The sequence below is a fragment of the Protopterus annectens genome, chromosome 15.part0, assembly GCF_019279795.1.
Source record: "Protopterus annectens isolate FY-2018-M chromosome 15.part0, PAN1.0, whole genome shotgun sequence".
NCBI classification, from domain to species: Eukaryota; Metazoa; Chordata; order Ceratodontiformes; family Protopteridae; genus Protopterus; species Protopterus annectens.
In genome coordinates this window covers 493,926,945-493,952,554 of record NC_056749.1, presented here as the reverse complement: position 1 = coordinate 493,952,554, position 25,610 = coordinate 493,926,945, and the positions used below count along the sequence as shown (strand labels likewise).

At 44.0% G+C, this 25,610-nt stretch overlaps 1 protein-coding gene across 2 annotated transcripts in view; it reads right to left on the bottom strand.

Annotated features, from left to right (window-relative positions):
- Window positions 1–25,610, bottom strand: part of STAG2 (stromal antigen 2) — a 3,222,550-nt gene that overhangs the window by 99,031 nt on the left and 3,097,909 nt on the right. For both annotated transcript variants that reach the window (XM_044057319.1, XM_044057321.1), the window contains exon 32: window positions 18,728–18,816. In XM_044057319.1, coding sequence (XP_043913254.1) covers window positions 18,728–18,816 — 89 coding nt within the window. The remainder of the gene's footprint in view (window positions 1–18,727; window positions 18,817–25,610) is intronic.

Below are 25,610 nucleotides of genomic sequence, written 5' to 3'. Positions count from 1 at the left end.
GGTTGTTGTCAGGAAATGGTGTGAAGACATTGCCCACTGTCAAACCCTCAGGTCTTCTAGACACAAGGGGTTAAAATGTAGTATCTCCTTGCTTATGTATCAAACGACAGCCATGTTTGCCTGTCTGTATGGAGATCACACCCTTGGGGAGGACATCCTGAAGAGCCTGCAATGCTAGGAGGACCAACCTCATCTCCAAGACATTGATATGAAAACTGGCCTCTAAAGGTAATTATGTACCTTAGCTCATTCTCCATTGGAAATGCCCCCAACCTAGAAGGGAAGTGTCACTGGTCACTATTGCTATTGGTGGGTCTGTATTAAAAGGTTGCCCTCCTGTTACTGAAGGGGAGGTAATCCATCACTTGATGTGTTGTGTGCAAACTCTGAATTGAATCTTGGTGTGTAGAGGGTGGATTTTCTAGGACCACTGAACTGCTAAGCAACCAGTGAAGAACTCTCATGTGGTAATGAACCTTTGGAATCATTAAAACTAAGGAAGACACGAGACCTAATAGACATATTATTAAATGCACTGAGGGTAGGGATGATGCATTATCTGTGTGGCCATTTGAAGCAGAGAGCAAACTCTGTTGTGGTAAACTGAATTTACAGAGTAGTTATCGAGGTGGCATCTGGTAAATTTTATCTGTTGAGTTGAAAGCAACGGACACTTGTGAAATTTCAGTGCTATGCCTAAACTAGTAAACACTGGAGGAGGTCCAGATGATGTATCAGAGGATGCTTGGCTGTAGCAATTAGAAGCCGATTGTCTAAGTAAAGGAAGACTTGGACCCAGAGTATGCACAAGCACACCACTACCACTTCCATTATCTTGGTGAACACCCTGGAAGCTGCAGATGAGACCAAATGTCAGGGCTCTGAACTGGTAATGACTGGCTCCCAGCTGGAAATGGAGGAATCACCTGGACTGCTTCTCTATTTTCACATAACAGTAAGTGTCCTGGAGATCTACTGAGCACATACGATCATCCTTCATCAGAAAAGATAACATGGCTTAAATTGTGACCATCCGGAATTTTGTCCGTTTTACACACTGGTTGATATGACTGAAATCCAAAATTGGTCTGAGGTCCCCCATTTTCTTTGGCACTAAAAAGAACACTGAGCACTCCTCAGATCCCAAGTGGTCTTGGGGGAAAGGTTGGATGATCCTCTCTTCTAGCAGATTGGAAATTTCCACTGCTGCTGGTTTCCACTGACTGGATGGAATGCCGCAAATTTTCTCATTTACAGAAGGAGAAAAAAAGGGAATGGAATAGCCTCTGGAAATTATACTTTGTACCAAAGTGTCTTTAATGTCATGTCTTGCCAAACTTGGGTGTTGCAGAGATAAACATTCCCTGTCTCCAGAGACAGCAGTCTGGCTACCCTTCAGGGACACTGATGGGGCTTTTTCTGTAACTGTGGAAGCCCTGGTTATGTGGTCCATGTGGGTAGCCTCTGCCTCTACGGCGATATCCAGTGGGATTGTCCTCCACCTCTGCCATGTGAAGGCCTACCAAAAGGAGAATCCTGGTAAGAACTCTGTAACTTAAGAAAGCACATCTTTTCCTCTCTGATACCCAGTGAAGGATCTTTGAGGTGTTGAATAATAGATGCCTACGGTAGACAAGAGTCTTTCCATCCTGCTGGCTCCTGGTCAATGTGACTAACTTTGGGTCTGGCAATATGAAAAAAGTAGTTATGTACTCACCATAATGTTCCATCTGAGTAGTTGTACTTAATTTGTCTTCAACCTGTGGGTCTCGGATCCACATCAGATCTAACACGGCCGCATTTTCCAGCTATGGATCCGAGCTGCAGACTCCTCCCCTTGCCCATAATGCTCCCTTGTCTCCCTTCAGATCAAGTTTGTTGCCTAAGACGTACCAGGTACCCGACCCAATATCACCTTATCATAACAAGAATCTCCATTACACTCCCAGGCCTAGACTGAGTGAAAGGCCACACACTTAATGCAAAATTAAATGCAGACTGCATCAATGATAAGGTCAGGGGGAAGGAGGGGGGGGGGGGGTTGAAGACAAATGAAGTACAACTACTCAGATGGAACGTTATGGTGACTACGTACCTTCTTTATCTGAAGTGGTTTACTTCATTTTGTCTTCAACCTGTGGGACAGAGTCCCCAGCAACCAAAAACTCCTGGGTGGCCCTCATGGAAGGATATTCCAGAGCACCGCAGAGCCAAAGCTTGCTCTGTTTATTTTATTTATTTTACATTTGTTTACTGGGATAGTCCGACTGGATACATGTCCATTTTCAGCAGAGGCCCGGGGAGAAAAGCTCCAGTTAGACATTCAAACTGTTAAATTTTTACAGTTTAAAACACAAAATAAAACACAAATAAAAAGGATTTTTACATAGATGTAAACAAACACAAAAACAGATATAATAAATTATTACATTTTGACTCGGATGAAAAATTCTAGACATGTTTTTAAGAATGACAGGGTACTGAATGCCTAGTAGGCTAACCTGGTAGTAGAGTCCAAGGAGATCATAGGATTTATAAGTTAAGAAACAAAGTGTAGGCAGAAGTCCTCCATGTACACATGAGTGATGGTTAGAGTTGGTCTGGATTAGGACAAGGGCATAGCCATGTTTTTTTTTTTAAAGTACTGAATCAGACTTTTCTTGAACTGAGGTAGAGAGTGTTCAGATGTAAGATTAGCAAGAAGAGAATTCAAAGTTTTGCCAACAGAATTAGCAAATAGAGATTTACCGGCTGTGTTGTTGGATTTGAGAGTTTGAACTAGTAGTTCTTCAGATGACTGAAGTGCGCTAAGGTTACTGTAGGGGGTGATGAGGTTTTTAAGTATGGGTGTATTATCTGGTTGGTACAGGACCTTTTGTGCAACTATTAGTTAGTTAACCTGAAGTAGGTTAGGCAGTTCAAGCCATCCTAGTAAACTTAGGTTATGACAGTGATGCGTTCTGCAGGCGGCATTGGTAGCAAATCTAGCAATGTGATTGTAGCTGCTAGAAAGTTTAGTAAGGTCAGTTTTGCTGAGGTTTGTAAATAGAGGGGACGCATAGAGGAGGGTGGAGAGTAGATGTGTACGAGCAATTACAGTTCTGGCTAATGGCGTTAGGATGGGCTTGATCCTATATAGTTAGCCAAGTTTATTAACTTTTAATAGTTTTATTGATATGCAGATCAAAATTAAGGTTATCTATTATAACTCTTAACAGTTTGGTTGAGGAATCTGGGGAAATAATGGTGCCGTTGTTGCATTTTAATGTAAAGGTTGTAGGGGCAGACCTGTGAGTGGGAGAGAAAAGCAGCAGTTTGGTTTTATTAGGATTTAACATGAGATGACGGTTAAGGAGACAATTTTCAACTGTGTTAAAAGTATTTTGGGATAGAATCTGCAACTCTATAGGTGAAGTGTCGGAGCATACTAAAGTGGAGTCATCTGCATATTGAATGCATGTTGCATTTGGGATGACATTATACAAATCATTGATGACAATGGAAAATAACTGTGGACCTAGTATGGAGCCTTGGGGTACTCAGAGGGTGATGGGTAAAAGGGTGGATAGTTTGCTCTGCCATAGGACAGCATGTTGTCTACCACTGAGATACGATTGAAATCATTGGATGGGGTGGTCCTCTAGGGAGATTGATTTTCAAGTGTTTATGAGTATTTGGTGGTTTACCATATCAAAGGCTTTTGAAAGATCGAGAAAGATAGCAGATGAAAGTTTATTACTGTTTCAGTGTTGGTTAATGACATTAGAGAAGGAATGGAGGGCTGAGGTTGTACTGTGGAATGGTCTAAAGCCATGTTGTGTGTTGGCTAGAAGATTATTATGGATAAGACAGTTCAGGAGTTGATTGTGGATGCATTTTTTCAGAATTTTAGTCAATGGTGACAGAACAGCTATGGGTCTATAGTTTGAAAGATCGGTAGAACTGCCCCCTCTATGCAGTGGGATGACATGGGATATCTTCCAGACGGAGAGAATGGATGCTTCAGTTATAGTTCTATTGATCAGGACAGTAATGGGGTATGCTACGGCATCTGCAGCTTTCTGTAGATACACCGCAGGGAGGAGATCAGCTGACAGGGTGGTAGGCTTTAGTTTTTTAAGTAATTTTTGGACCAAAGATGTGCAAACTGGCTTGAAGTTAAGGGGGGTTGGGAGCAGGGTGTAGTGGCCGGAGAATATGGGCATCCAGGGGATAATTGGTTAGGTAGGTTCTGGACGGTTGTTGTAAAGAAGCTGTTAAAGGTATTGGCAATTTCTGCTGGGGGGGGGGGGGGTTGGTTAGAATCTAAGGGGGTAGGAGTGGAGGACTGTCCTGGACTAAGGGGTTTTATACCTACCCAAGACTTTTGTGGCTTGTTTTTCTTGTAGATGACAGTAATAGTTTTTCTTGTCTAATGTGGTGGATTGTTTTGTTTCATTTAACAGCTGTCTGCATCTAAGTATGTTCTATGGGATTTTTGCAGTCCTCGAAGTGGCCCATCTCCTATTTCTAAGTAGCATTTTATGTCTAGTTTCTTTTAATAGCCAAGGATCAACTTTTGTTTTGGTTCTAATAGTCCGTGCTGGTGCATGGGTGTCAAGGATGGACAGAAATTTGGTATTAAAGTAAATTACTGCTTCTTCAAGTGGTAATTGTTTCAGAACTGACCATTTGCAAGATTTGAGTTCATTTTGGAAATTTGTGCAGTTGAAATTCTTATTGTTCCTTACTGTTTTAACAATGGACTGGTCGTGGATATCAGCTTTTTGCCTGACTAAATAGGTGAGGAGGTGATCACTTACATCATCAGGCAAGGTCCCATTCTTGTATTTGAGGGGATGGGTGTTAACAAGAATCCAATTCAGAATACTTGCTTTATTACTGGGTTTACTGATCCTAGTGGGGGAGAATATGACCTGTGAAAATCCGTAAAGGTTTATGTGGTGAGTGGGGGGTTCTGTGGAACACATGTTCCAGTCTATGTTGAAGTCCCCAAGTACAATGGTTTCTTGGGGGCAATTTGCTGGATAACCAATGTAAGATATCTTAAGGGTATTTATGTTACTGCCTGGGGGAACATACACACAGATGAGATTTATACATTTGTTCTTATTAATGTGGAGCTTAGTGATAAGAATTTCAGCATCGCCTAACAGGGATGTTTGCAGGGCATTATTGGACACTTCAAAGCATGGATTTGTACAGAACAGCTACCCCACCTCCCTTTTCTACTGGTTCGATCAAGCCTTAGGATGCTATAGCCTGGTGGTATAACTTCTTTATCTGAAGTATAAGGTTTAAGCCAGGTTTCAGTAAGACGTATTATGTCTGGGGAAAGAGCATCTAAGAGGGCATGTAGGTGTTGAATCTTATTGTTTACACTTCTGATATTTAGGTGACTGATCAAGAGTGAGTTTGGGGGTTTGTCTAAGATTTGTGTAGTAGTGTGACAGTAAAGGACCTACAGCCATGGATGAGGATGGGCCAGGATTTGGGTGGATATCTCCATCCATTGTCAAGGTGCATTGTAATCTGATTGTGAGCTTCCAGATTTTAATTAATAGACTTTGGTATCTTTTGGTTTTAGGGTTGCCAGATCTTGTTCTAATGGGATGCTGATACAAAGTAAGTAAGGAGTTAGATGGGAGGGTATGTATGAAGTGTTCAAGCTTGTGTGGAGCTATAAATGTGGAGGTTTGGCTTTTTGGGTAGTAGAAACCTGGGTATGTATTACATTCATAGGCAGTAAGAAGATATGGGACAAGCAGAGAGGGTAGCAGACAGTACAGTGGTAGTATTTTAAGTGGTTTCACTGCAAGTAACATTGTGATTATTGAGGTTGACTTGTTCCCAGTTTAAACTTTTTAAGGTAGGACAGAAATGTTAAGTACTTGAGAGCCTACTGATGACTTGGATATAGCTGACTGGCTGAAGAAAGAGGGGGTGTGGTTGTAGCACTATATATTTAGCACCACTGGGGGCAGGTGAGATTTGGGGGCAGGGTGGGGTGCGGAGCAAGCCCGAGCACAGCGAGGGTAAGCAAAACAGGGCCAAACCAAACCACGCGGTAGTAAAGGTCTGTGTATACTGCATGAGTGTACTGGAGTTAAAAGTAGGTTCTTTCTTACTTTCTATTAGGTACCTAGACACAACCAGCTAGACACAATGTCCACCTTTTGTAATGAGAAATGAAAGTATGAGATTAGGACCATGTAGCTGCCGAGCAGACATCGTCCAGACACACCCTAGACCAGAAGGCAGCTGACGTAGCCATAGATCGGGTGGAGTGTGCCTTTACTTGTTCTGACAGAGATCTACCTTTCACAGCATAGGCTCGAGCAATGCATAGAAAAATCCAGCGAGCAACTGTTACCTTGGAAACTGGCTTGCCTAAAAAGGGTTTAGCGTAACACAAGAATAGTTGATCAGACTTACAAAATGGGTTTTGTCCTGTGTAAATAAAATCTCAGTTGTCTATGAACATCAAGCCGATGCAGCTTGTATTCCCCTTTGCTCTGGAAGTTGGGGAAAAAAACTGGTAAATTTATAGTGTGATTAATATTGGTTTCCAAGGCTACCTTAAGAAGAAAAGATGGATTAGTGCGCCGCGACACTGTCTTTGGAAAAGATCATATAAGGCACCTTAATAGAAAGAGCCTAAAGCTCTGACACTCTTCGGGCTGAGGAAATGGCCACCAAGAAAGCAGTTTTCCCGGTCACAAATTGCAAATCAACTGATGCTGCGGGTTTGAAGGGTGTAGACACCAATGTCTGTAACACTAAGGTAAGATCCCACGGAGGCAGAGGGTCCTTAACCTGAGTCCCAAGTAGAAAAGCACCTTTAAGAAAGGTCTTACAAAGTTTGGAAGAAGCCAAGGAAGACATATCTACCCCCACATGGAAATTAGTAATAGCTGCCAATTGCACTAACTGTAGACGAACTAGCATCCTGATGAAAGATGCTTGCCAGAAAATCTAAGACTGCTGAAACAGGTGCCGTGAAAGGGTCCAAATCCCGCAAAGTGGCCCATATGGAGAAATATCTCCATTTACTATGATACATCTTTCTGCTGGAGGATTTGTGAGCTGCAACCAAGACTGATTTTACAGGGGATGACAATTCGGGAGTCCTGATGATCATGGGAACCGAACAGCCAAGCCATGAGCTTCAGACTGTCCAGACCTGGGTGAGGGATCCCTGAGGGATGAAAAAGATGATCTGGAACTGGATTCAATGCCCATGGAGGAACAACTAGATGAGACCACAGTGAGAGGAACCAAACCTGGTGAGGTCAGAATGGAGTGATGAGGATCACGGTGCTCCCCAACCTTCAAGCTTTCTGAAGAAACTTTGACACGAGATGAAGCGGAGTATAAGCATAGAGACGACCAGGAGGCCAAGCATGAACCAGTGCTTCTCTGGGGGCTTCCCTGTCCACGGGGTTCAGAGCGAAAACTCAGTGCATTTCATGCTGGAAAGAGATGAGAAGAGATTGCAGCAAGGCTGACCCCACTTTAGAAAGATCTGTTCTGCTACTGAAGGATTCAGAGACCACTCGGAAGGCATCAGGGTTGATCTGCTGAGCTTGTCCACTAGAATGTTGGAGTGCCCAGGAATGCGAGTTGCTACTAGAAAGCAGCCGGTGGAGATCACCCATTCCCACACTATCATGGCTTCTCGACAGAGGGAATAAGATCTGGTTCTCCTCTGTTTATGTACCAGACTACTGACATATCGTCTGTCTGAATGGCAATCGTCCCTAGAGGAAGAGAGGTATGAAGTGCCTGCAATGCAAGGAGGACCGCCCTTCAACTCTAGAATGTTGATATGCAAATCGGTGTTGGAGGGATACCACATGCCTTGGACCATCCTTCCCGAGCAATGCCCCCCCACCCTAGCTGGGAGGCGCCCGTGGTCACCGTGGTTTGAGGAAAGGCACGGTGAAAGGGGCATCCCTTGAGGAGATCCAGAGATTGAATACACCACCGAAGGGTGTCCCTGCATACTTGAGATTCTCACTGGAGAGGAGAGAGGAAAGTCTAACAGGGACCACTGGACTGCAAGTGTCCACTGAAGAACTTTCATATGAAGGCGAGCCATCAGCAGGAGATTGTTCATGACTGCCATGGTACCCAATGCCCTTAGAGCTGCTTCAGCGGTAGAGACTTGAGTGTAACACATGTAATCTTAGACTGCGTATCCTGTCCGGGGTGACAAAAACCCTTATTTGAAGAGTGCCCAAACGTGCCTCAATAAAATCCAGAATCTGGATCGGCGCTAGAGAAGACTTGTTTAGATTGATGGTAATACCCAGACTGCATGCTAACCAAATAAAGTAATCCCTGGCCTCACACAGCAGATGCTCTGAAGGGGCAGCAAAGAGCCAATCATCCGGGTACGGAAAGACCTGCATACCCTGGAGCCTCAGGTGAGCCACTGCAACTGCCATCACCTTGGTAAATACCCTGGGGGCTGTGGTTAGACCAAAGGGAAAGGCTCTGAATTGGTAGTGATTGGCACCCATCTGGAAGTGAAGAAACATATGGGAGCGCCTGTTCATTTTGACATGGTAGTACATATCCTGGAGAGCAATCGAGCACATTCAGTCTTTGGCCTGCAGAAAGGTCAGGATATACTGAAGAGTTACCATCTGGAATTTCATCTTTGTTACTGACAGGTTCAATGTGGACAGATACAAAATTGGTCTGAGGTCCTCCGTTTTCTTTGGCACTAAAAAGAACCTGGAGTAAATGCCGGATCCGGACTGGTCTGGGGGGACCAGTTTGGATAACTCATTTCTTCAGCAGCTTTCCTATTTCCAGCTCTGTCTCCTCCTGTTGCGCAGGTGGGATGTCTGGGAGGAGCTTGTTCGGATGGGGATGTTCCTTGAACGGAACGAGATATCCTCTGCATATGATTCGCAACACCCGGCAATCTGTTGTAATGGACACTCATGCATTTGGGTGTAGCGACAGCTGATCCCAGACTGCCTCCAGAGATGAGCAGTCGGGCAACCCCTCAAGGCTGCTGCCCAGATCCCTCCAAGAAAGGTTCTCAGGACCCAAATTTCCTTGGATCTCCTCCGCCTCCTGGGCGGCATCTATTGTGACCCCCTCTACCTCTGGGGGACGGAGAATCCTGAGTGTCCTGGGAAAACGACTGAGACTTCTGGAACCACATCATCTTCGTTCCACTTTGACTCCTGAAAAAGGATCTTTGAGGAGATGAGAAGCGAATCCCGATGGCAGAAAAGTGTCTTCCTCTCCTCCTCACTCTGGACCAGTGTCGCTTTCACCAAATTCCCGAAGAGGAAAGAACCATCATAAGGGGCACTGGTAAGAGATGCCTTGAAGGGCTCTGAAAATTGACACAACCGGAGCCAGGCACGATGCCTGATGGCCACGTCTATTCCGGCCACACTTGCGGCTCCCTCTGTAGTATGAAAAAGCAGTCGCATGGACGTGTTGGCAACCACTTTGAGAGTGGCCATTTGGGTGAACGTCTTTTTGCAATCCGCCAACATGGACTCTGTGTTAGACTCTGATTTCCTTCACTAGATTGCTCTGGAGTCGAATGACGTGTGCCATATAGTTCAGTGCTCTCACTGAGAAGGTCACTGAAGCATATACTCGCTTCCCATCGCTCTTGATTCTCGATCAGGGTGATGAACCATGGAGGTCTCATGAGCAAGCCCCTTCTTGGTGGCTGCTGCCACCATCATCGCATCTGCCGGGGACCCCTTGTTCCAATGTGTCCTGTCCGACAGGGGGGCTGAACACTTTGTCGGGCCACTTAGGAATGGGTTCTACAGTGTCTGGATCCTTCCATGCCCTAGATGTTACCAGATCTACAAGTGGATCAGCAGGAAGGGACATCCAAGAGGTAGATGGGCCTGAGCCAAATGCTTCCAGGAACACAGACTCGTCTGAGGTCGGTTTAGGGGCTGACCACCCACCCTGGCAAAGGACCTCCATGGTGTCTTCAAAGGAGACATCTTCGGAGGGTGACCTTGGGAAACATTCCCCCTCATTCAAATCAGTGTCTTCTGTGAGGGACTCTGGAAGAGAGTCCAAGTGCCTCCTCTTACACTTATGTTTGCAGAGTACCTCCTCAGGGGGACTCGCTGAGGAGGATTCACAAAACAATTGTTGTTCCACTGGAACTTCCTGGGGCATAGTGACCATGGGCTGTCCCTGAGAAAGCAAGACAGTTGGAACCGCACTCAGAGCCAAGGGGGTCTGGACAGAGTCCGAGGACGAGATGGTCAGAGGCCTTGACACTGACAGACCCTCTACACCACATCGAATGCCGATAGGAACCGAACCTCCTGGAATGTACTGGTAGGGTCTGTCCCCCCAGACCCGACAGGAAAGTCAGAGCTGAACCTCCAAGAGCCGAGATGCCAAGTGGAATTCTTTGCTCCGAAGCGCTCGGAGCAGAAGGCACCCACTCGGATCCAACCCAGAGGCTATGGCTCCGAGAGCTCGGATCACGTCTGATCCAACAAGCTCAAGGCAATAGCTGGTGTTGAGGTACATGGTACAGTTGGCGCCGGCCCCTCAACCTTAAGGGCCCTCAGATCCAAAAACTCCGAAACAGCTGGTAGGATCGGAGAAGGAGTTACAGGTCAGAAAAAAGGTTGCAAGGAGCCCCCTCCGGAGGGAAAGGGTGCCAGCAAGACCCCTATCTGGATCGGAGTGCAGATAAATCTCTGCATCATCTTGTCTTATCTCTGCTTCTCTGAGACTCTGAGTGGAGCGGGAGGACATCACCGAAACAGGTCAGGAGAGCCAGTGGGGAGAAGACCTAACTGGGGACTGGCTACATGACTCCTCAGGCTTGGGGGAGAACCTCGGTGAGCGCAACTGAGGAGAGACAGGCCTAGTTGGAAGCCTAACTTTGGGTGGCGGACCCACCTGTGACGAGCAGTCATGGACCGCTTGGGAGACCGTTTTTTTCTTAGACTTAACCCCTTCCCCGGACCTCTTGGCGGGAGTTTGAATCCCTGAGGCGAGGGAAGAGGAAGTAGATGCAGCAGCCGCTGCTACCCCCCGCTGGGGAAGAAGGAACTGTAGTCCCTGAAGAGGAAAGTAAACCCTTCAGAATCAGTTTGCCCTACCTGTCCCTAAGTGGCCTGGGGTTGACGCCAGCACAAATAGGACAGGGGGACTTAAAGAGGTCTGCACCAAGGCAAACATACACAAAGTGTGGCCATCTGCCGGAGACAGCTTATAGCTGCACTCTGTGCATTTCCTAAAACCTGCCTTAGGGGCTTCTGCTATCCCCAAATCAGGCCCCAAATACACACATGTGCGTTCTCTAAATAGGAACAAGACAGGAGAAAGTTTGGTTTTTTTTGTGTCCAATGCAGATGTGGGGAGGAAAGAAAGGATACAAGGAAGAAAACAGGAAGGAATCAGATAGGAAAACTGGAGCTTTTTTCACTTACATGACCAACTAGCTGGAGCTGAGAAACCATGTTTGTAATCACTATGGCGGCAAAGGAGATGAGAAGGGAGACAAGGGGGCATTATGGGTAAGGGGAGGAGTCTAGCTCGGATTCATAGCTGGAAAATGTAGCAGTGTCGGATCCAATGTGGATCCGAGACAGGCAGGTTGAAGACCAAATGAAGTAAACTACTTCAGATCTGTTTGGGTTATTGATGATGGACATCTAGAACCCCTCAGCAAAATCACAAAGACACATCCAGACATGCCATCTTACGGCAAGTCCTATGCCTGCTGCTCTGGCTGAGCCTTTGTCAGTGTTAGAAATAAGAAGCATTGCTATGTTAAAGGTTGTCTGCAGAAGTACACAGCTGGGAGTCGGTCTTTTGGATGCCTGCAAGCAAAACTCTAGACAGAGACTTGGAAATTTTTTTATTCAGGTCCCTCTGAAATCCTATAACATCAGCTAAATAGTTAAGTGACCTGAGTGCAAAGTTCACTGACTAGAATGTCGGTTTCAAAAACCTGTCCAATGCCCTAGACTCCCTGTTAGGGTGACAGAAGAAACTCTCTTCAGACAATTCCTTTTTTGTGACTGCCACAGAAACCACATATCTGATTGGTAGAACTTTACTCCAATGTTTCCTGTCCCTCAGAGCTGCCAAAAACCCATCTAGTTTCTTGGGAATGGGCTTCACCATATCAGGGTCTTTTCCAAGACCACTGTGTCATAAGGTCAACTAGTGAGTCAATGGGTGGTATCACCAAGGACAATACTGAGCCAGAATCGCAGTTTTCCAAAAATACTGATTCATCTGGTGAGGGATCTTCAGTGGACCATCCCAATCTCTCTTTCAAGATATGCAGAATTTCACCAAAGGTGACTTCTTTCGAAGGGGACCTGGGTGAACCCTCACCTTCATCCATGTCTGCATCCTCCATGGAAGACTTTGGACAGGAGTCTATGTGCTTTCGCTTTCAGGTCTGTTTCTTGTGAACTAATTCTGTTGGGAGGACAGATGGTTCAAAATCAGAGTGGAAGTCGAAGGTGCAAGACATTTCAAAAGCCATTGATGCTGACTGTTCCAGTCTGACAGCATGAAAAGATGATGACATTACAGGAACTAATTGGGGTTTGGGAGAACTGGAAGAGAGAGTCCCTTTCTTTGGGTACACTCAAAATTCTTTCAACAACCTCAAAGGCTGTAGATGCCACCGGAACTGAAGACCTCCCTGAATCTGAAGACAGAAACCTCGACTCTGACCAATCTAGACCCTGAAGTTCATCTCAGACCCGAGCTGTCAAATGCCAATGCACCCAGGGGAGAGACTGCTCCAACAACCTCAGCGTCGATACATCCCCCCAGAAACTAGCAATAATGCTATGTCACACAGCCCCTGTACAATTCAAAGGTATCAGTATTGAGATGGGCAGGGAAGAAGTTGGTGTCGAAAGGTTGATTAAACTGTGAGCACCAATTGAGAGGCTCTGGGATTACTCAAATCTATAACTGTCGGAACCAAAGGATGGGCTGCAACAGGCGAAAGAAGTGGAGAGATGGACTGGCCAATTAAGACCCCCAGGGACAGTACTGATGGAACCCCAAGCTGGATCTGCTTCCTCAAGAACTCACTTATCATTTCGAAATGGCACTTTGTTAAGCTCCTAGATGACGGAGTAGAGGAAGCCAGTGATGAAGGTCTGGAATATCTCCTTTCTTGCAAGACTGAAGAATGCAATCCTGGGTCACTGGTTCAGGTGAAAACCGTGGTTAAGGAGAGGACTGACAGGCCTGAAATGTTGTCAGTTTCAACCTTCTAGCCTATTTAGGTAGTGGTCTGATTAGTACTGACGGATCCAAAGAACATTTGCTGGCAGAAGATGGAGATTTGTCATTTTCTTGTCTACTTTTGTTATTTTTCTTTGCCTTTTCAGAAAACCGAGCCATGTCCTGTTTCTTAGTAGGGGAGTAAGATAAGGAAGACCCAGAGACCAAGGAACCTGTCTGGGGAGAGAAGAGACCCCTCACCACCAACTTGTCACGTTGAGTCTGCAAAGCTCTAGCACTAACGGAAGCACACGACTGACATTTGGTATCGAAATGTGAGGATCTTGAGGGGGAAACTTGTGCCCTCACTCAGAACATTCTTTGAAAGCCTGCGACTCAACCCGTGTCACCAAAAATCTGTACAACTACCGAGAAACACAGCAAAATAAGCAAAAACACCTTAATTCCATATTTAAATCCAAGGTAACACTATCAAAACACTAACTTACTACTTAACGCTCCTATGCTAGATGATTATGTAAACAAGCACTATCTTAAGTATATATATATATATATATATACATATATATACATATATATATATATATATATATATATATATATATAAAAAGATAAATGCTAATAAACAACACTAACTTCTATTACAGAAAATTCTACCCAACAAATATTGAAAAACTTGAGAGAAACAACAGGGCAGAGCAGGAGTAAGGGAAAAAGATTACTGAAAACTAACGGAAGTTAGAATTTTTGCTGAACATGTGAATGGATACAACAGCCCTCAAAAACATGTCAGAAGTCTTCAGGCAGCAGAAAGATCTGTGGTATTAGGGGTGGAGTCAGAGCTCTGGAACCATGAAGCATCAAATTCAGTACTGAGGTTGGATCCAGTCAGATCCGACATCCCATATAATGAAATGAGATGAAAACAGACAACACTGGATCATCAGGATATCTTGTGCACATATGTGGAGTTACACAATTCCCTCTTCCCAGACATTCTACAATTGAAAATCTGCTCTACATTAATACGAGGTGAAATCCACCACAAGGATGTCTTGTGTGTGGGGAGTTACCTTCCTGCCAAACACACTGATTTAACTTTAGTGCTCCATCTTACCTTGTACATCATTGTTTCTAGCTGATGTTTAGCAGTATGATGGCCTGCCATGCTGCATTTTCACAGACCAGTTAGTTCACTGAACAGTAGTAAGTAAAACCTTTTAAAGTAAAATGATTTTCTATTAGTTCAAGTGGACCTTGTGCTTCTGCTGTTGCACTGTTTCCTCTATTAACTTCAAATGCTCAATTCGTGTGGACACTTCTTTTGCCCTATAGAATGTGTTTTGATTAACGCATGCTTGATGCTCCTACAAAAGTAACAGGGAGGCCTTTCCTGGAGGTTCTTCTGAAGTTGTACTTCAGCTGCTTTCTAAACAGTAAATATAGCAGCATCAAGCTCCACCTGAACCACTCTCACTGCTGCTCTGACCCTTTTTTCAAGAAAGCATAATTTCAAGCAATATAGGGTTATGCCACAAATAAAAATGCAACAGGAAAAGTTTCTCTAAGAGACAACACTGCCCAGCAATTTACAGGTCAACATAGCAATGGGAAAAGTCGCATCAAACTTCTGCACATATGTTTTCTCAACCTCAACACTACAATCCATATCATGACAGTACTCTATAGTAGCATCATCAAACAATGCTTACATCTCGCAGGCTTCATACGATCATAAAAGGTTACTAGGCTAATGGTCCTGGAGCCCTTACAAGCCCAGCCAAGAGTTTATCCCCAAAAAAGAAACCTCAGTCAGCACCTGTCACCCCATCAAGGTTGTGCGCTTGAAGAGGGTCAGTGAGGTACTCTGACATGAATGGGAAGTCTATTCCAGAGATGGGGCAGACTCTGGGAGACAAACCTGTCTTTCAAGCACGTTCTGCTGATGTTGCAGATTACATTTAGGCCTTTCGAGCAGGTAATGCTTATGGATATGGACCATCTCTAGTAGGGCAGGGTCTGATATTGCCTTTTAGGCAAGACCCAGATCACCTCTGAGCAATCTGTGATAGCAATTTGAGCCTGTCTGCATAAGACAGGTGTTGGAGGCCATGTATTCTCTTTGAGAGACATTTCTGTGGCCTTTCCAGTTGGTGCAGGTGTTTGCAGAGGTACATACCAAACAGGGTGTTATACTCAATTATTGGTCCAATGAGGGAGGAGTGCAGAGAGGTAGTAATCTCTTTTTCTGAATGCAATCCCTTTACTTACGAGATGAACGAAGTAAAAGACTTTTACGACCACTGCCACTAACTGATGGTCGAATGTGAGATTGTTGTCAACCTGAGTACCCAGGTCTCACACCACAGGTTGTGTGCCTAGGGGGTTGCCATCAATGTGGTAATCAGTAGGGGCTGTGTACTTAATGAACAGTATGATAATACATTTTTCTGCATTTAACTTAAATCCATGACTTTGGCACCAGTCATTTGTTGCTGTGAGACCCTCTTGCAGTATGTTATCATTTGGGGAGTCAATGACAGCACCCGACTTACAGTCATCCACAGGACTTTTGTCTTTGTCTGGACCTCTGAGAAGTAGATGCAAACAGTAGGTGTCCCAAGACAGATTCCTGGGGAACACCACTAGTGACAGGTCTGCTGTCGGAGGTGGAGGTGCCTATTTTGACCTTGTGGGTCCTATCAGTGAGCCAGTTGGCCACCCAGCTGATGATAAGAATTTAGCCAAGTTGTATTAGCTTTTTGAGGACGCCCAGGTAGGGGACTGTGTCAAAGGTCCTTGGCCAAGTCATGGTAAGCTGTATGTACTGACTTTCCCCTCATCCAGGGCCTTGGTGACAGTCTCAAAGAAGTCAAACAGGTTCAACAGGCAAGATCTGCCCTCAACGAATCCAAACTGGGTGGGGTAAAGTGCTTGGAGATTGCCTATGTCCTTTGTTTATGAGATCCATAACACACGATCTTAAATGTCTGTTGTATCCTGAAAAAAGTCCTCAGCAGGTATTTCCAAAGTTCTATCTATCTCTGACTGAAAGCTTAACAGCCTACAGCCAGAGCTTGCTTTTTCTCTTCTAAATTTCCATTTTTCCCAGTTTTTTACAGTCTTGCCCAGTCAAACTGGAGATGCATTATAATTTAAACCATCTTCTTTGACCAGTTCAACCTGGACAGCATCAAATAAACAATGCAAACAAGCTTTCTTTAAGATAAGTTTTAAGTTGCAGTTATGTTCCTTTTTATTCAATTATGACCTCCCAGTTCTCATTTATAAACCATATTTGAATCTGTCTAAGGCCAAAAATTCTCTACTTCTCTACATTACTCTTCACCCCCTAACAATTCAAAGGATGCCAAATTCATTAAAAAAATCTCTCTTTTTAAAAGGACTCAGCCTAGTAAAATGCCTCATAGTGCTGACAGGCTTGATAGTGATGCCCTTGAACTTTTAAATCAAATATGATAAAATGCTTCAGAATGAACAAGTACAGCAGACTTTTTTTTTTTTTTTTTCACACAAACTGCTTTTCACAATACTAAATGCTGCAAACCTAATATGGTGGTTATGTTGCACTGAAACATCTCTGTATGTAGTCTGTGTTTGATGTTTTTGTATGCAAATGCACTCATGGGAGATTGCACAATTAGTGCTCCGGACAACAAGCTAAACACAGGGGTGCATTTGTGACTGCAGGCACCGATTTAAAAGTATGAGACCCCCAAAAATTTATAAGTATAGATCTAGGACGTTTGCTCGAGTGAGCAAATAACCGGAACCCAAATGCCCGGGCATACTTACGCAAAAGTGCTTTTCACCCTAAGTATGCCTGTTGCCAAGTCTGTAATACAATACGGGTAAGGGAAATTTCCCTTTTCCCCACTATAGTGTGGTCTCGGAGGAAGAATATTAAAATAAGGGGGGTGTGGGGGCACAAATGTAAATGTAGTGTTTATTTATTTTTTTTTTGTAACACGCTTTAACGAAAGCACTTTTTCGATAAAAGCGCTTTTGTTAAAGTGTGTTCGGTTATTATGGATTCGGACGTTTGCTCACTCGAGCAAACATCCTAGATCCATATATATATATATATATATATATATATATATATATATATATATATATGTATGGTTTGCTAATCAAAATGTCGATCACCCATTGTCGAATGTACATACTGTTGACTCCTTTATGCGAAAGCTGTAATGCCGATTCCTCAAAATAGAGAAAAAAACACTGAACTTACACATTTCCAACCGCTCCGCACCACAAAACAAGTGCTACCATGGGTCAAAAGGGGGCGGGATTTTGCATTTCAGAATATCGGTGTTCGACATTAACAGTCGCAGTTCGGAGTTCGTGTTAGTAGTGTTGGCAAGGGGTGATCGACATTTTGATAGTAAACTCATATATATATATATATATATATATATATATATATATATATATATATATATATATATATACATATATGGTTTCCTATCAGAAGCCTGAAACACTATAATCTTGAAAATCAAAATCCTGAAACCAAAAGCCTGAAAATTCAAAATCCCAAAAACCCAAAATCCTGAAACTCAAAATCCTGAAAACACAAATAATGCTAATATGTCACTATAAAGACACTAATATCTACCAACTGACCCTGACCCTAACCCTAAGGTCTGTCACTATCGCACACTCACCTGACCCGCGCCCTAACCCTAACTCACTTAAACCGCCCCTAACCCCAATATTTGTCACTATTGCATACATGCCTAACCTGCGCCCTAACCCTAACTCACTTAAATCGCCCTTAACCCTAACATAAAACCAACCGCACACTGACCTGAACCCAGCATGACCTAACACCACAGGGCTAACAATAGCAAAGCCACAATGACGTCAGTATGTCCATTTTGTGTTTTCAGGATTTTGAGTTTCAGGATTTTGGGTTTTCGGGATTTTGAATTTTCAGGTTTTTGATTTTCAAGCTTATAGTGTTTCAGGCTTCTGATAGGGAACCATATATTTATATATATATATATATATATATATATATATATATATATATATATATACATACACACACACACACTCACACACACACAAGTAATACCTAAATAAAATTAAGAATACTGTGCTACCACACTTCAGGCAGAGCTAGTACAGGATAACTGAAGTAAATACAAATGCATGTGATAACACGACAGCTGCACTATGTGAATCTACTGTAAGAAATTAAATTATACCCTCCAAAAAAATCACTTGCACTCAACTGCAGAAGAGTAAGATTTACAAGTGGTAATACGCAATGAGCAAAATCAAAGTAAACAATCAGCAACATATTCAACACATTTTATATTTTATATAACTATATACAAATATCTGCATGTGAGTGAACATGCACAGACACACAAACACTATATATATATATATATATATATATATATATATATATATATATATACATACACACACACGCACACATTTTTCCTACCTTAATCCTACAGATTCATCCATAATTGATGCAGGATCAAAGTAGTCTGGCTTTAACTCTGTCCTTTCCCGTCTGTTCTTGGATGGCGGCTTTAAAAATACATAAGAAAAATTAGTACTACTATTTGGAATGCAGTCATAAGCACTTAATGCTTTCGTTTTTTTTTTGGGGGGGGGGATATTTAACCAGTTATAATACACTATGTAGCACATAACAGACAACTACTCACCATACCAATTTATGAAGGAGGTCCCGAGGGGTGGCTGGTTTTCTACCTTAAGAGATTCAGATCTCTGTAGAGTTTTCATTTTATCTACTACTGCAGTTCTTACTAGCATAAATGGTGATGTTCTACTGCATGCCAGAAGAGTACACCTAGGCTCTGCATTACACTGTTCAAACCAGTCAACTAAGTGAGCAGAGGTGAAAAACTTAAAAGCAGTAATATAAAATGACATACGCCTTTTATGCCTTTCCTCAGAAAGGAAAAATGTGCAGAGCATAATGGATGGATTATCCAACATTTGGAGACAACAGAAGGGTATAAAGAACTACTGCTAGCATTCCTTGACATAACTGATACTGTCTCTGCAAATCTAATATCTGATGTACAGTTCCCTCAGCAATGTAATTATGTTGATTAGAATCATAATTACTAACAAAATAAACTCACAGTTTGGCAGGAGCCAGGATGAAAAAGCCAAATGTCAAAAGAACCAGTTCAAAAGTACCCCAAACAACAGGCCATGGCGAAAGAAGCAGTAGATGCTTCAGAAGGCATGTACTTAAACACTAAACTGTTTAAGTACAGCTGCCTTCTAGAGTCACAATCCAAGCAATGGTGTCTGGTGAAAAACTGTTTTTGAAGACCAAGTGTCTGCAGCACTCAAGGTCACAATAATAAATAACCTGTGTTTTTGGCCTACATGGAACTCCAGTATGTAGTTATGGAAATAATTTGCTCCAACAAAGCTGTCTAATAGTGTTGTAAATGAACAGAGATTATGTCTGCCCAATTTAACCAGATTTAACCAGATAATTTACTCCAAAAAACAAGAATACTATGAGACAAGTGCATTTTTTTGCAGCCCTTAACAGCCATGTTCATCAAACAGGCAAGAGCAGCAACCATACCCCTAGATGAGAAATGGGTGGTTGATAAATGCCATCCTTTTTGCCACTGGACATCCAATCTACAAAGAACCAACAGCCAATGGGTCAATTTTCCGAAACTTGCACATAACCCCTGCAGGTAGAACTTGTGCTGAGAATGCAATTCAAGTGAACAAAGGGAGCTTTGCCTTCCAGAAACAAAACAGGGAGATGGACGGAATGTTGTTTCTTTCTGTTCCACCTGTGGGTAATCAGATCGGACTCTGAGCAGGGACAGGCCATTTCTGAAAGACTTCAGCTCCCCAAATTCCACCTCCTTTACCCGCAATAACTAGTTCTGACAGATTAGCCTTAGATAAAGTTTGCCCCTCTCCAAACCAGTTATACTGCTGACTCTAAAAACCTGACACAAAGGACACCCAAACGAAATGAGAGAAACAGCCTCCACTACTTGTTGTCCAAAGGATCAAGAAAAATCTAATACAGGAGGGGGTAGGTGGGTGGGATGGTTGAACTGGATGGAAAGAAACATGGCTCTATCATTATGGCAAGCACATAATTTTCATATCCAATGTTGTCTTTTCTGTCCAAGTTCAACCTGTAGGACAGTGTCTTACAGCCATGTTACACCCTACGAAGACCTAGGAGAGAATATTCTTCAATATGGTGGAACCAAAAGAGGCTCTGAACCTCGAATGAATATCCAGCTTGTAGTGGAGCACAAAAGTGTTAAGACCCACCAAAGTAGCAGCAGTACAAATGTCATCCATAGCCAATACTGAGACGAAAGCCAAAGCTCTAGTAGAATGACCCTTTATTTGAGAGGCAAAGTCTTCCCTTTCAAACAGTATACAAATTAAATGCAGCCCAGCCAGCCACTTTGATAGAATAGACTTAAGATACTGGCTTTCCCAACTGGGCTTTAGAATGAGAGCAAACTGTTTAGACTGTCTGAAGGACTTGGCCTTATCTTAATAAAATCTCAAATGACTAAATGTTGAGAAATGAAGCAAATTTTCACTGTTATTTGAAAATCTCGGGAAAAACACGGGTGCATGAAAGACCTAATTTGAAATTGTTCTCCATTGCCACCTTAGACAAAAAAGCAGGATCTTGTCTGTGAGAAAGCCTGCAGTTCTGCCAACCACCAGGAAGTGCGTCTTCCAAGACAACTTCAAGGAAACCACTGACGATGGCTCAAGAGGAGGGTCCAAGCAAGCACATGAAGCATAAAAGGCAGATCACACAGAGGAACAGGTTCTCAGACAGAAGGCTGCAATAAAAGAAAGACCTGTGAAACCTTTAAAGCACCAGTGGCATGTTAAAAAGTTAGAAATAGTTGCCAAGTGTACCTTAACAGGGGACAGACTAGACCATGAATGAAATAAGTCAACAAGGAAATCAAGGATGTCCTCCAAAGGCACTGAAAAGGGATCTAGGCTCAGAATAAGTCCAAAAGGTGAAGCATCTCCACTTGCTAGTGTAGACTTTGATAGATAACTTCTGAGAAGAGGACAAAATGTGGGTAATTTTGTCTGAAAGCTTTGGATCTGTGGCCATCAGTGGAAATGTAGGAACCATGCAGTTAACTTGAGTGTTTGAAGATTGGAAGGGGAAAATCCACATCTGTGGGATGAGAAATCAGATCCAGAATGGATTCCAGGACAGGGGGGGGGGGGGGGTACTTCAGAAGAGGCCACAGAAAGAGGAACCGCATCTGTCTCAACCAGAAAGGAGCAATGAGGATTACAGTCAACAGTGCAATGGGCAAACTTCTGGAGGAACTTCATTATTGACAAAGTCTGGGGATATGCATACAGGAGACCCGGGGACTAAGCATACAGAAGAGCATCCCTGGGTGACTGTCCCTGTGGAGGAAGGTAAGGCATAATAACTGCTGCACTTAATGATGGAAGGGGAATCACTTTATGATGGAAGGGGAAACAAACAGATCAAATGAAGTGCCCCAGCACCAAATAATCCGAACAGCAACCCTCAGATTTAGGAACCACTTGCGAGGAAGAATGTCCTTGCTAAGACTATCCGCTAAAATGTTGGACCTCCCCAGGATGTGCATTGCTACCAGAAACCATTGAAACAAAACTGCCCATTGCCACACACTCATGAACTTCTGACAAAGGGGATATGATAGAGTTCCTCCTTGTTTGGTCAGATGCCAGAAAACAGACATATTGTCCATCTGCACTGAGATCACACCCCTGGGGAGAAAGTCTTGATGGACCTGCAATGCAAGGAGAACCACTCATTTAAGATACCTTGACTGTCAATCAGGTCCCCTTGGACAGTCTCCCCTTCTAAACGCCCACCACCAGAGAAAAAAAGGTGGCAATCGTGACTGTAACTTGTGGGGGAGGAAAAACTAAAGGTCTACACCATGGAAGACTCCAACAACCATGATGCAATTTAGACATATTTGTGTATTACAGGAAAATTCACAGAAGAGTCTAGTAGGACCACTGTGTTGCTAGTGTCCACTGAAGTATACGCATGTAGTACCTCAGCAGGGGGAACTAAACAGATTGCTGCAGCCATGTGACTTAAGAGTTTGAGAAACAGATGCCAGAGGTTTTCTGCAAGACAGTAAAGATGTGGCCTGAAAACAAAGGTAGATAACTCAGACTTGGGAGCTTTGCAATTTGAGAGACTTCAGCTGACATCCTATGAAGTCCAAAGTCTGGAATGGTCGAACAGTGGCTTTCTGATGGTTGACAGTGATTCTTAAAGAATAGCACAACTGGAGTAAGGAGTCCCTGGCCTTGACTAGTGATGCCCTGCATTGTGAAGCCAAGAAATTAAAATGGAATTTTGTAGTCTCTGGATATGACTCTTGGTACCCATGCAACTGAGGTGATGGCCGGAGCCAAACGACCCCCCCCCCCCGTCTCCAGGGCTGGTCAGACAGGCAACCCTTTAGAGGTGCTAGCAAAGCCTCACAGAAAAAGCTCTGCTGAAGCTCCGATTCTGTGGACCACTTCTGTTGCATGGATGATGCTCATTGCCCCCCCCCCCCCTGGCAGTAGGGATCAGAGACTTTCACCAGGAGCATCCTGAAAAGGCTTCTGCTCTTTTCTAAAGAGGCATTTCCCCCACTTCTGATTTGGGAAGAAGGTCCATTGGAGGATTACAAAATGTGCTCAGACTTCCAATCCTGCTCGTTTCTGGTCAAAGTATCTTTAACTTTAGGATCAAAGAGTGAAGAGCCATTGTAGGAAGCATTAATAAAGGACACCCTGTAGCAATCTGCAAACTTACAAAGTCTCATCCAAGTGTGATGATGGATGGTAATGCCAGCACCAGCAGCCAGGGATGTGCCATCAGCTACATTTGAATGCAAATACACAAACATGTTAGCAAGTGACAACAAGGTGGACAACTGAGTCTTAACAGTCTTTTGAGACTCTAGAGTCTGTTGAGTTTTAACCACACTTGTCACTCGACATGATGTCCCAAATCCCATCAAGTGAGGCAGGTAATTTAAAGCTCTCAGCGCAAAGGTGCCTGGCATGTAGCAGCACTTCCCCAACTGATCCAACTCTCTAGATTCCCTATTAAGGCGGGTGAACCGATGAACTCGCTTCTGAGATGTCCTTTTTTGTAGCTGCTGCCACCACAGCAGCATCAAGAATGGGACTCTTACTCCAATGCCAACGATCCTTGGGAGGGAACAAGATCTTATCAGGCTTCTTGGAAACTGGTTCCACCATTTTGGGCTCCCCCCAGGTCTTCTGATACACCAAGACAATAAGTGCATCTTTAGGGGGGAACCAACCAGACATGGATGGGCTCATCCTGAAAGTCTCCAAAAACACCAACTCCTCCAGAGATGGGGCTTTGGCTGTCCAAACCCCATGCTGGCAAAGCAACTCCATAAGGTATCCAAAAGAGTTGTCACAGCAGGGGGACTTTTGGGAAGCCCTCTCCCTTCTCAAAGTCAGTATCCTCTGCAGAATACTTATGTGCTTCCTCTTGCCATAATTTTCTGACGCTGGGAAATCCAGAGGGAAAGCAAAATAGGCTGGGGGCCCTGTTTACATTGTGGCCTGGAGGGTAGGTGGAATGGGCTGTCCCTGAGCAGCCTGATGCAAACCCAAAGGCACAGAGGACATGGGAAAAGGATACAGGTTGTTGCTAGTCATTCTGTCTCTAAGCAGAAAAACACCCTCTCTACAACGTCAAAGGTGGAGCCTGAAGCTGGACGTCCAAAGCCAGGACCCCTGGAATCCAAAGAATTGAAGGGCATGCTAGACTCGGGATCAGCTGCTCCCACCTGCCCAACAGAGAGACCATAGATTAACAGTTGAGAGCTGAACTGCTGAGAGGGAGGGATGACTCCAAAGCCTGAACCATCAAACCTAACCCAGAAACCCCAGCCACCGAAGTGTCAGCTCAGAGAAAGCCAGAGTTGAGAAGGGCAAAAGGGTGGAAACTGAAACTGACCAAGCCATCAGATTAGACCCCACCGGTGGTAAGGCAAGTGGATGAGTGAACCTACGAGCCAATGGGCCCGAAAGAGGAAACAAGTCTGCCAAAGTCTTGGGTCTGGGACTCAAGGCCAAAGGAACCAGACCTAACTGTATCTGGGCTTAAATGAACTACCACATCAATAGCTCCAACTCAGCAGGTCTTAAATTTCTGACTGATCGGAATGACCAAGATGAAGAAGCTACTAAAGAGGGCTTGGAAGCCTACCTGACAGCAGAAGGCTCTGTGAGACACTTCCAAACAAGGGAGTCTCAGATCCAAGCTGGAGAGGGGGAAAAGACTCAGGAGAGAACTCTCAAGGAATACAGGGAGAGAGAGAGAGGTGAATGAACTCTGCCTGAGGAGTAAATCTCCGTCAACAAAAAAAGGCTAGGGATACTTAAGCATTGGGGAAGGAGCCTTTCCCACAGTTGGTGCAATGGGAAAACGGTTCTGAGGTGTCACATTCAAAAGACAGAGCAGAGAGACTGAGGGAGCCAAAGATTTTTGGATCTGGCTGGCTAGAGATAGGGGGACCCTTGAATTTATGGACCCCTTTCAAGATTTGGGGTCCTTAGTTCCCCGTTTCAGGCTGATCACCCTTCTAGTGTTTGCTGGCTGGAAAAGAGGAAGAAGCATCCCCAGCTGACAACAAACCTTTAAGGACATGGTTGGCACTCCTTTTGTTAACAACTCTGGATCCAAAGCTATCAAATGGCACACTGGGCCTCCAGGTGAGTGGGCTGAGACAGTAGATGCAACGATTGTGCAACTCTAGGGAAGAGACCCTGTGGTCACACACAACACACTTGTTAAATTCTTTAGCCATAGCTAGTCACATCAAAAAGGAACAAACACATTAACCATAAATTAAGAGTCACAATTACGATTAAAAAAAAAACATTCCATGTAACGAAATGGGAAAAAGCCCACTAGCATTATCCTACCCAACCTAAGACTACACTACCTAACCACTAGAAAGGTAAAAGAAAACACTAAGTATCAAACTATCCTGTACTATGACAATGGTAGAGGAAGAAAGGGTAAAACTACTCTCAAGCACTGGAAAGAATACAACCCTAATGGAGCTAGAGATCAAGCTGCTGTCCTGGAGGGTGGCAAATGAGACCCTAGGTTAGTTTGTCAGAGCTAAGCATTATGGGTAGAGGAGGCAGAGCTCGGGGGTGGGGGGGTGGGGTTTGAAGTTTTTGGAAACAGCCAGTCTTGGAGTCAAATACGATAACACACAGGTTGAACCTGGACAGAAAAGACAACACCAGATCAGGAG